The sequence below is a fragment of the Nestor notabilis genome, unplaced genomic scaffold (assembly GCF_000696875.1).
Source record: "Nestor notabilis isolate BGI_N333 unplaced genomic scaffold, ASM69687v1 scaffold10824, whole genome shotgun sequence".
In the NCBI taxonomy this organism is placed as follows: Eukaryota; Metazoa; Chordata; class Aves; order Psittaciformes; family Psittacidae; genus Nestor; species Nestor notabilis.
The window spans coordinates 1,357-13,882 of record NW_009924277.1 but is presented as its reverse complement, the minus strand read 5'-3'; the positions used below and the strand labels follow the sequence as shown (position 1 = coordinate 13,882).

Genomic DNA, 12,526 nt, shown 5'->3' with positions numbered 1-12,526 from the left:
AATGGAAGACAGTGCTAAAATATTAACACTGCTGAAGAAAACACTTTTAACTTAGATTTTTATTTCAAACATTGGAAACACAGAACTGCTACAAGTAGTGCATTTGCCACCTGGCCATACAACTAACCAGAAATATCTACTGCCACTCTTCCACACTTCCTTTGTTTTTCCCTACGAAAAAGGGTGCGGTGTCTCCAAGTGGCACAGAAGAATTATTCTAGAAGGCAGCCCTTTCCTTGTCCTGTCTGCAGCTAGCATGCTGGTTCACTGTAATGTTCCCCTAATGAAGACTGTCAGTATACTGATAGTGGCAGTATAACACGCTGAGCACACTGAAACATCTGAAAATTAAATACTTGATTTATTTATTCAGCAGATATTTTATTCCAAATTTTTACTGAGGGTATGTGTGTAAGAGAAGCAGGGGAGAAGGACTTAAGAGAGAGAAGGAACACACAAGATTGACTTAGTCCTAAAGGTAGTGCAAGCAAAAAGAAATCACTGTCAAATGAACTGTTTGACAAATACACTGACACACATCAAAGATCTTCAGCCAGTACTGGTTCATCAGTGTATTTTGAGCTCGTACAGTAGCTTTCAGTTGGGAATCAAAAAGCACTTTGTAAAGCTAAATTAATCCCTACCACACCTTTGAAAGGTGGAAAAATGTTTCCATATGTGTAAACTGACAGACAGAGGGGTCACAGAGTTAGTTACCGACAGCGGCAAAAAAGAGATGTTGATATCCAGTCCTGTGCTGTAAAGCTCAGGCTGCGCCTCCAGAGAGGGCACAGAACATGCCACCGCACTGACTGCGACACGGATCACCTGCACACCTGCGGGGCCATCCGCCTAATGCGGCTCCTTCTTCAGTACCACTTACTGAGAGAGCAGCAAAAACCTTCTTCCCCAGGAAAACAACAGCTTTGTTTGAATTGCAGGAATGAGAACAAAGTCTGGATGAACTAAGAGCAAGCAGTCAGGACAATGAAGCACTGGTGCAGGTGCCAGAGATGCAGGCACACCGCAACTGTGCTGCTCGGGACAAATCCACCAAACTCAGTCTCTGCATTATGACTCAGTTTATAAAGAAACTTTGAGATGCCCAAAGGGGGTGCTTTAAATACTAACTTAGCAAGTAGAATTCCTTTGGCTTATAAAACTGGAGTAGAAGGAGTCTGACAAAAGGCAGCCACCTTGCATTATATTTTGTGAGTAATTTCAGTTGGCTAGTAACCTGAAAGGGAGAATTTATCACTGTCAACTTGAAAAATATCCATTGTTGGAGAATAATTTCTGGACAACATGGATTAGTAGGTACTTTATTTCCATGTGATTAGTCCTTCCTTCCAATAACTTCAGTAATAACTATGATTTCAATTCTTTAAGATATCATTCCTTGCTAACTAAGTACTCAGACAGCCATACTCTCAAGTGGCCTGCACAAAACCAGAGGCAAGATGTGTAAGTCTTCTCGGAGACAGCAAGTTCTGGGGTAGATTTTCCCTTGCCTTACCCACACAGGTATATAAGCCCCACTGACGATGAACTACAAATAGTTTTGAGGTTTCCTGCAGACAACTGGTGGCTTATAAAAGTGTGAAGATTAAAAATAAGTACTTGAATGAGACTATTTTGATCATAATGCAAAGTGTTTGGATTTAGGTTAAGTTTGGTATTTTTTATGTTACCCCTATTACCTAGCACACCTTTTCTTTCATGAAAAAGACCAACAAAACTGCCATTTTGCAGCTGCCATTCTAAATTACTTAGTTTGCATAACAAATGAAGGCCAAATGACATTTTATGCTATTTATTTAATGGTGATCTGAGGGCAACAGCTTGGTCACCACACAAGTACAGTCAATGATAGGAATTTTTTCCAGTGTCCTAAAACATGCTGCAGTTACAGCACCAATTGACATTTTTGTATCCCTTCCTAGGTGCTGTAGATAGTGGGCAGGCAAGGATGGTAGACTTCTGTGCTTTCGGCACTATTTTCTCTCTGTTAACCTGCATAAGATCTAAACCTTTATTAGCACATGAAGTGTCTTGGCAGCTAAGAGATTTCCATTTTAAGAATTGTGTAGCTTATAGGGCAAAAAGCGTCAGTATTTTAAATAACTACACCATCAACCACATAAAGACAGTTGTTTAAATTATGCTGATCAGGAATTAACAAACTATCCATAAGACTGCTAACACTGCTGGAATTTGGGATGGGGTGCAAACCTCAGTGAGTAAAAGCCACCAGGCCCAGCAGCTACCTTCTGCCACTTGATTATTAAACTCACTTAATGCTGCTCTGAGTCGTACAGAGTTGGGAATGGTTCTGGAGGAGGCCTGTACTCTACATGCACTGTCCGTACAGTTGCAGCATGACTGGAGAAAGAACAAGTGCCCATTACTGCAGTGTACAACTTGACAGCAAACTAGACCACTTCACACTGGTATTGAGTGAGGAGCAAAAGGAGAGTGGCTTACACTAATGGCTGCCTCAAAAATTACTCTTAATTACTGACAGATCCACAATAAATAGATATTGCACATTTTATGTTTAACAAAGCTTTTAACCACCAAGCCACCTGCCTTTCAGGAGACTGCTGTAGGTGCTCATGCTGTTTTTTCTATACTCCATCACTGCATCAAAATATACAGTACAGGCTGATACAGTGAATGGCCCAAGAAAAGATGCTTTCCAGATGCATCAGTTTATTCTCCATCACCACAAAAAGAGATTCAGAAAGAAAAAAAACCCAACATGTTTGTGGATGCAACACCCACAGCAGATGGCAATAAAAGAAGACTCAAATTAGTGGCATTCTGTATCGCCAAACCTAAACTTCATCTCAGATCAACACTATCCATAATAGTGTTTAAGTAGTAAAAGAAATTTACTCAAATGTGAAATAAACTATTACACATTCTTAGTTCTGATTCACAGTCTCAGACTGGCAGTGACAGTAACATTTTAATAAACATTAGAATGAAGACACCAATATGACCAAATGACACACTTAAAGTGAGAAAACGAACAGGAGAAACCTTGGCATATCCACCCAAAACAGAACCAAAGCAAAAAAAAAGGCAGAGAAACCGCTTTTGCGATCAAAACAGTAAATACTTTATTATAATTTATTAGACAGAATGAGAATGTAAATGAGAAATTAGGAAAGCCAATATTTTCTTTAACAGGCATTTTAAGCTTTTGCTGCAAATGCTCAAGCAATGAGAGTGTCTGCTTGCAGCCAGCCTACAGATCTGCTTGCAGCTGCACGGCACCCAGTGTATTCTGCAAGGGGCAGAGACGTGGAGAGGCTCTGCTCAATCCCTCTGACATGTCTCAATTAAAGTGCTAGGAATGTTACCAGTTGGGGTGCTCACGTGCACACTCACGCACACCCAAACAGACAGGAAAATTTATCCCCCAAGTCAGTTTACTATCAAAGTAATTACGTAAATAGCTTTTGAACTGTCAGTGTGTGTCTTTCAAAGAAAAAGCAAAGAAAACAATGTGTGAGTACAAAGCCTGGAAGACACAATAATATTTCATTACGTTTGTATCATTAACTGTGGTTACGAAAGAAAAAAAATCCTCCTGTACCTACAAAGCTTCTGGGGGAAAAAGTAAAATGGAAGTAAGAATATTCTGAAGTTCCCTGTGTTCAAATGACATTAAGATATACAATAACAACTAAAGCATGCAATATAGAGCATCTTCTAATTTCAAAGCATTAGCTAATTGATCTTCTCAAAGACTGTGAGCAGGTAGAAAGGCAGTGGTCTGCACTACTATTTTAAGAGAAAACCGAGGCATGAAGTTTTTAGAAACTTGCCTAAAGCCATTCTTAACTTTACGTGCTATAAGCTGGTTTATTGCTGGCCTCGCTGAAGTCACCAGCAAAACTGTTTCAGCAAGGCCAAGAATTTCCCTGCTGCCTTTAACAGGACACATGTTAAATACATAATGAAATGTTTGCTTGACCCGGTTTGGTACCAGGTAGGGTTTTACCCAAAGGGACCCTACGAATAAAGCAATTATTGATGCCATCCACCTCACCAAGCAACAGAACTATGCCACAATACAGTTTCTGTGCAACTTTGGTGTAACAGTGTTATGAGGTCATACCTATAACCTATACATCAGCTAAAAACTGAGTCACCTCCAAGCATTTCCTGCAGAGGTGCGTTTTTTTCAGAGCGATTTTTAAGCTAGGGACTTTACAGTTTTGATACAAAAGTGAAAAGGAGCTGAGAAGGAGGCTTTTCAAACTGAACAGCCTATTACCTAAACTGTTCTCAGAAGAATTAAACTGCTACTAGCATTATCATATTCATATCCAAAGAAAAAAATGAAAGTACCAGCAGTCAAAAAGCCAAGTATCTTTTCTAGAGGGTTTTATTCCAGCACCTTTTCTTGAAAGCTTCATTCTCATCCCCTTATCAACTATTTTTCTTTCTCCACTCCCCACCCCAGTTTTAACTTTGCTCTGCCACATCAGAAATCCAAATGCAACATTACTCTGCTCAGAAAGTAAAACAGACAGGTCACCTAGTCATCTTCTACTTTGCTTTTAATCTTTGTCATGCTCCCCCTAAAAAAATATATATATATATTTATAACATGATAATTTTCAAGAGGCGTATTCTCCCCTTGCCGCACAGCCACTGTGCTGCTGACGTCACCCGAAGTCGTATATGTGAGGCAATGCGGAACTGATGTTACGTGCCTTCAGGAAACATAGGCTGACAAACAGATCTAACTGGCTGAGGTAAGTTCAGAATTTAAACTCTTATTTCCTCTGTCTTTGAACAGAAATGTCAAATGTTTATGTCCAAGCAATGAGTTTATACTTTAAATTATGTACTTGCTGCTATGTATTGGTGGGTGGATGCGGGTATGTGCTTGTGCACATGTGCAAACTCCCTTGATGCTTCCCTAATCAATACTTCAGAAAGTGTTTTATTATGGACTGGCACATAGCTTTTCAGGCCAGTAAATCTTAGAGCTGTCAGGACATAAACATCTAAAACCTGGCATTTTTCATTAAGTATTTAAGCCAACTTTACTACACAATGACTGCCATCACTTACAACTACCTACCTTACTAAATTAAATTACTTCATCCGATTGATATGGGAAGTCAGCATAATAAAAGAAAACTTTCTGACTGCTTTTTACTCAGCAAGCCACAGCCACCAGAAAAAGAAACAAGTAAAGAAAAAGCCCAAAATTTGAACTGATTTGTCTGTACCTACAGATTTATGTAATGAATCTTCTGTTTGACAAATAAAAATCCTTTTTAGAACAGCAAGTGAGCAGGAAATTACTTATTTCAGCATACGGACAGTCTTAATCTTTTAGGTTTCATTGGAAGACTTTGCAGAATGAATAAAAACAAATGATGAGCAATTACCATCTTTTGCCATTACTATCCTCAAGAACTAATATTCTGCAGGGACAACAACTTAGCTGTCTGCCTGTAACAGACCAGCACATTACTATTTCACAACACTGGAAAGAAGTTGTCACGGAGTATTCTTTATTTGCTGTCAGAAAAAATTTTTGTACAGTAGACTGCAAACAAAGCTTGGTATTCAACCTGGTTAGTATCTTATTGTCAAGGTTACAAAAGGAATAGACAACATTTGTATTGAGACTATTTCTCCAAGGTTATTCATTGTTTTACTGTCTAGACAGCAAGCTAGAACTGGGCTAGAGAGGTAGCATTTGCTGCTGGAATTTCATGCAGCAGCAGGAAAAACAGTAAAAAATATGTACGTGTAAATGTATTTGCTTTGTTTTGACAAACTGGTAGCTGTAGCTCAGCAACATTCAGCTCTATCAGCACATCTTTCAGGTAATTTTAGTATACCAAGTAGCTGCTTTAGGTCCCTTTTGTAATCCAATCCTCTGGTCAATTCTAACACATAGTTGTTTGGCCTCCTATGTTCAAACAAAATAAAGCCACTGGCATTTGCTATTTTGATTAGTTCAATTTTATTCTATTTTTCCTATTAATAATCACTTCTTAAAAATAAAAGTTGTTTAAATAGAACCTAATTTTTTCTGATTAAGTACCTTTGGGTAAAAAAAATAAAAACTAAATCCAGAACAGCCCAAATTTGCTGCTTTGCCGTAAATTCTTTTTTTTTTTTTTTCATTTTTGATGCTTTAAAAAAGATTCCTCTAACCTCCCTTCCACAGATACTACCTTCAACTGATCTCCCATTGTAGGGTCAAATAGGAGCAGCTCCATCCACTCAAAATCTCCATTTCAGGCTTTCATTTGGCCTGAAGAAAGTTCTGCGTTGGTGTGGCTCAATTGGCACTGTCTACTTCTCCGCAGACTGAGAGTATCACATTGCATTATGATCAACCTCCGCTATTTATCTGGCAGCTGCCAAATTTCCTCTCAAAACTTAGGTTTCCCTGTGTGCCACTGGGCAGGTTCCCCCCACCTTTTGAAATATTAACGACGGACTAAAGCTCACTGTCAGCAATTTGCTACTATTAAACACCCCCAAAAATAAACAGAGAAGATGATACTAAGTAGGTTGAAATAAATATTGAATTCATCACTGTTAGAAGCTGACAACCAGATGTATCTTACCTCCTTCACTTATGACTCTCACCCTCCTTCTCTCCCCACTCCAAATACAATACTACCCACAAAAATAATGCAAAACATCCACATCTGACACAAGTTTGCAAACATTTTTCAACCATTAATTTGCAAATGCAAAATTCACACAGCTCATAAGAAAGTGTGCAGCTTTCACACATCTCCTGGGGATCTGTGCTGTATTAGTCAAAGGTTTAAACCCAGTGTATTCCCCATGAATAATCTCTCTCCCTTTCCCCCTCCTTCCTCCTGTCCACATCTAAATGCAGAATCCCCAGCTTCCTTGTCTTCAGTTTACAGATTATGTGATCCAAAGTGTCACTCACTGGATTACTGCACATAACCTGAGCACTACCCAAAGCTTACTTGTCTTCAACTTGTCCAGCATTACTTAAATGGAATTATCCATCACAATCCATATACCGAATCTGCATAGCCCACTTATCTCAAGATTCTGTGTGTCACCTACCAGATTATCCGTTTTAATCCATACATTGAATCTACATAACATATGTCTTTAATTCATGGGCTCTGACGAGCTATAGTATCGCTGAATGGATTATTTCCCTTTATCCATTATTGGCAGTCGTAAGACTGTTCACTGCCTACTCTCTCATGCCCCATCTTCTGAGCACAGAGGCAAAATCAGTTTTCAGCAAACACAGCTTTATCACACATCAAACACAGCTTGATATAGTACCTGCAGTGATACTTCACGTAACTTGGAACCCAGTTTCCTGCACACAACAAATGTCTGTGTTATCATGCATTAAAGATTAGAATAGGTAGGCTAATCTTGCTTTCAATTACATTCATAAATCAGTGGTTACTCCAGAACAGTCTTTGGAGTCACCTATATTTAAGTGGATACAACACAGAGCTGATTCTACCCTAATGATGATCCCTTTCACAGTGAATGCAGAAAACACTTCACCTGAGTTGTTTAGGAACTGACCTGTACAATAGGAAAGGATTTTCAAACAACGACAACAACAAAAAAAATCAGGTTCAGGCTTGCCCAGTCTTTCTTGACAGACTCGGGCACAATCATCCTTAACAATGCCTTCACTTCAACAGAAAACCACCTCAGAATGACTGGAAACAAAAGTCAGTTTAGCCTTTTGTTTCACACACCTATTCAAAATTAGCTAAGTGGAGAACATATGAAATATGTATTATTGTTTCTTGACAACTCCTGATAAGCAAGAGATGGACAAGATTAGTAGAAAGGCTTTGTGTACACTGGGGAGGTTTTACAAAGAGTTCTCATAATGGTTAAAGCTGCCTCACTCATATCAGTGTTAGCAAGACTGTGCACATCGTGGTGCACCTGGGGAGCCATCACCATTCCCTGAAGTCTGCTCAGAGGAGGCCCAACACCAGTGAAACAGAAGTTTTGTGTTAATTTTCCAAGTATAGGGATGGCCACTGTCACTGAAGAGCATGGAAACAGGTTTCTTACACCTTTTCCTGTCTGTGGCCCACCCTACACACTGCATCTGCTGCAGTCGGTAACATTGCTTTGGAAGAAAGCAACCACTTTCACCCAATGATGCACATGTATCAGGCAGCTATGCTGAAAGCAGGAAGAGGGTGTAATTTTCCTTCCTCTACATGATCGGTTTGAGACCTGAAGTTCTCTCTGCTCCACTGAATCCAATAAACTGCATTATCCATGAATAATCCAGAGGCCTTTTGAGCCCTGTTTTTGAATATGATGGATATAAGTAAGTTTGAACAGGCTTTAACCAATTCAATACACAGTTTTACAGCTTTATTTTAAAATATTTCAATTTAAAGGCATGTTCTGGGGGTTTTATTATAGACTGACTTATTTTGAGCAGAGTAAAAATTCTATGGATTTAAAAACGAAATTTCTTAAGAAATCTCCAGTGCCAAACTTGTATTATTTATTTAGCCCCAGACTACCTCTCTAAATAAAACAGAGGCATTTGACCTAAAATTTCTACAGATATGAAAGGATTTAGAATTTGTCCGATTTTAAATAGAAGAGTATTCCTTTGCAGTACCTTTCAGTCAAGCCCTGGAATGAAATACAGATCTTTCTAACTGTGATTCTGAAGCTTGCAGCTAGGCCACTGCAGATACTCAGTGATGGTTCTCCCATTTTACAGCCATGCAGATGAAGAATGGGAGCCTTAAAGTAGCTGCTGAAAGTAACAAAGCCACTAAAAGGAACAAATGAATACAAAACATGGGAATCTGGTGACTTCCAGCCATTCACCAACTCCCCTGTCTTTAATAAAATACTACTGCTCTCTAATTTATAGGAAATAACACTAACAGAAAGTAAGGTCTTCCACTTCATCTCCCTTTCTTTTAATCTCTCCCCTAGAATAAACCTCAGTAACTTGGGCATTAACAATATGTAGCCTAGTGCAGAGACTTCAGCACATGACGTACTAAAACTCCCCCAGATCTAATGAAAGAAACAATGAAGTTTTGAACAGTTAAATGGAAAAAACGATTCAGTGCATAAGACGGTTGGGCAGTACAGCTTCTAGTGCTGTCCACATTCCAGGGGGTATTAATAAGGCACTACTTGTGTGGGGTTTCCAAATATCACTAATAGAGAAATAGAGAGGGGAAAGAGGGGGGAATGCAGCTGCCAGGTCAAATACAGAGGCAAGTTAATTAAAAAATCACAACTGGAAAACTTAATAAGTCCACGTTCCTACAGAAGGACAAAAACATTTTCTAGCATAATATATGTGTGTTTGTACACGCGTTTGCGAGTATAAAGCAGCTCAACTTGCACACCTTTCATGTTGCCTCACTAAATACAGCTGCAATACAGCTGAGCCATTGTTTGTTGGCTGCTCATGGCTGGCGGTGCCATGAAAACCGCATTCCTGGGCACTAAATAATCAGCCTGCCTGACCCCCCAAGAACCTGTAAGTCAAATTCATTTACCCCCAGAGGGCAATGCTCTATTGTACCCTCCCTCCTTTCTAGCCACCTAGGAACAATGGACAATAATTGCAACTGTCACGGCAGTCAGTAGGAAAAATAAACCAGTGCCTGTTTTCACAGCTTACTGCCAAACCTGATCCAAACACCTAATAACCATGCCCCCGACCACAGAACCACAGTTGCACTAAAAAGCCTCAGATGTGAGGCTTTTCAACAGAGCTGCAGAACAATAACTCGACTTGTGTTCAAAATATGAAGCTAAAAAGCAAAAATTAAAGCAAAGAAAACTCTTCTTTGAGGCTGTACTGTTGCTCCCCATCCTCCCCCTAGGCAAGACTGAAAGGACTGTTGAATTTCTTTCGTGCTAGCTTATAGCTACTGCTGCTGCTTTCAAGTTTAGCTGGTTAAAGGAAAAGAGAAGCAGGGAGAAAAAAAGATTGCCCTCCAACAGAACAAGATCATAGGGACTGGGAACAGACCGCCTCCTCAGTGCACAGCACTTCTCAGAGCAGCTTTACTGAGTCCAAAGGCAGAGGAGAATCACTCAAGTCCTACTGGCTCTGGCGCATCAAGAGTTAAAGAGGCTCCAGACAACATGCAAGAACTGCTTAACTACACACCCAAAAGTGGGTATGAAAGCTGCCTGTATACTTTGGGCCTGAAACATCTTAAAGATTCATCAGTTCATGGCAGAGAATGATGGTATTTTAAAACAAGAGGCTTTAAAAAACAGAACTCGCAGACAAGCCCAGTGGCTACCCTACCTCCTTATGGCCTGTTGCTTTACATACTTGGAGCAAACGTGCTCAGTGGGAAGAAAGAACCCAGGTTTAGCCCTCTGTTATAATAATATTAGTATCTCAGCCTATCTGGGGCCAAAGCACTACATTCTGTTATAAAGTTATTCTACATATGTAATGAATATATATTTTTGAATTACAGCCTCTTAGGGAGAAGAGAGAGGAAGCAAGTGACATACTTTCCTACTTGTGTAAATCAGTGGACTAGTGCAAACTAATGCTGGTGGCTTATGGGTCATAAGTGGGGAGGCACATCTAATTAAAATAATACTATCTTTGCACACATAGCAATACATTAACCTCTGAGAGCGTGTCATGTATTCTTTACTGATTAATGCCTACCTCTTGCACAGAAAGTCCTTAAACCTGTCAGGTACAAGGTTTGGGAGCCTTACCGAATTAGGATCTCGGGATCAGGGACAACATTAGTAAGCAAACAAGCCAAAAACAATAGAGAGAAATGAAATCTAGTAAAAGAAGAGTTTAATTTTAATCTCATTCTACTTTCACATTTCCAGAACAACACTGGCTTGGATTTTCCTACTCCAGATGTACACTGATATAAATGGGAGAAGATTCAGAGTCACTGTTTCTTTTCAGAGTGATAATGGCTGCTCTGAAAACTAAAATTTTTGACACACATGTATTTTGAGTCAGTTCCTCATCACAAGCACTGAGGAAGAATTATAAAGATACTAAATTGCATGAAAACAAACAACTACAGGTTCCCTAAAATGACCTCACATATATAAAATGGGGAAATATCTTGGCAAAGCAGAAGCTACTGCTGCTGGAGAGTGGTCAAATTTTGTCATTTTCCTTCTGGAGTACAGCTTTAAAAGAACATGCTTTAGTGCACAGATGTTGTACGCTGTCTTTTAAAATCTGCACTGACTAATTTTGGTACCTAGAGGTATCATTACACAAACTTTCCTCTTTTAATTATTTTTTTTTTCCTCCTACATTCAGAGAAGTAGAAGAATAAAAAATTTAAAAAATCTACATCACCAAAATCTGTCCAGAAATTAAAAAGGATTTCTGATCAGCCTCAGATTTCAGAAGCTGAGCTCTGCTATACTCTGATACCACACAAGCCTGTGTTTGATATGTGAATCGACCTTTTTTTTCTCTCCAATCCTGCAATAGGACGTGTCCTCTTATAACACAGAACTATATATGCAACAAAAGCTTTAAGTAAGTTCATTCACTTAGGGTAATATACCATTTCATTTATTTCTATTAGCACAGATGGAGAGCATACATTTCATTTAAGGCCCAAATGATGATGTTCCAAGGGGAGGGGAAGAAGAGCAAACAAAGTTCCATTAAAGCCAGTGATATCTGTATATTCATTCTCAAATTGCTTTAGCACGGAAACAGCATTACCTTTTATTTCTCCAAAGTTCCCTGATCCCATGGCAAGAAGCTTGTCTTTCCAGTCCTTTGATAGTAGCTTTTCAATACTGGGTGTTTCTGAGTGAAGGGGGGGGAAAAGAAATGGAAGCAAATCAACATGAGTGTCTCCACAATAGAACTCATTAAAAGTCTATCTGCTAAAAATAAGGCCAGCCCTATTCTGGGCCCCAGTTCGTAATGACTTCATCAACAAACTGATAAGAGGGGAGGGGGAAAAAAAAGAGAGGGGAAAAAAAAGTGTTTTGTCACCTGCTGTTTCAAAACGATTAGCTTTTTCCTCTTATGGAACAAAGCCCCGGTAATTCTGTATGACAATGGCCACATATAAACCTGCAGTTCATTGTTTTTCAATTTGGTGAACAAGTTGCTGCCTATAATGGATGCCTGTCAATGTCTGGGTGTTAGTCTGCAGTCAAAAAATAATTATGTTGATAAAATGCAGAGTAAAGAGAGAGGAGAGAGAGAAGCAAAGAATTAGCTCCTAAATCTGCTACATGTAATTATATCCCTCTGAGCCTTTACAATTACATCCACTTTATAATGTGTGTTTAAACATCGTGTGGTGGTAAGCATACTGTGGAAAGATTTTCCGGTAACACGCACATTATAAATAATAATAAAAAGTTGGGTATGAAAAAAGCTTTAAAAGATTGCAAAATCCAGAGGGAGAAAAGGCACTGCTTAGAATGGAAACCCATTATTTGCTCATTTCAGATTCTATCGCTCCCTTTAAAAATAAAATAAAATAAA

General features: G+C 39.2%; 1 protein-coding gene across 1 annotated transcript in view; it reads right to left on the bottom strand.

The window, feature by feature from the left end:
• SOX5 (SRY (sex determining region Y)-box 5) overlaps positions 1–11,833 on the bottom strand; it is a gene marked incomplete at its 5' end in the record, with an annotated part of 160,391 nt that extends 148,558 nt beyond the window's left edge. The window contains one exon of the mRNA XM_010012535.1: positions 11,747–11,833. Within this exon, the coding sequence (XP_010010837.1) occupies positions 11,747–11,833 (87 nt within the window). The remainder of the gene's footprint in view (positions 1–11,746) is intronic.
• Positions 11,834–12,526: the final 693 nt, after the last annotated feature.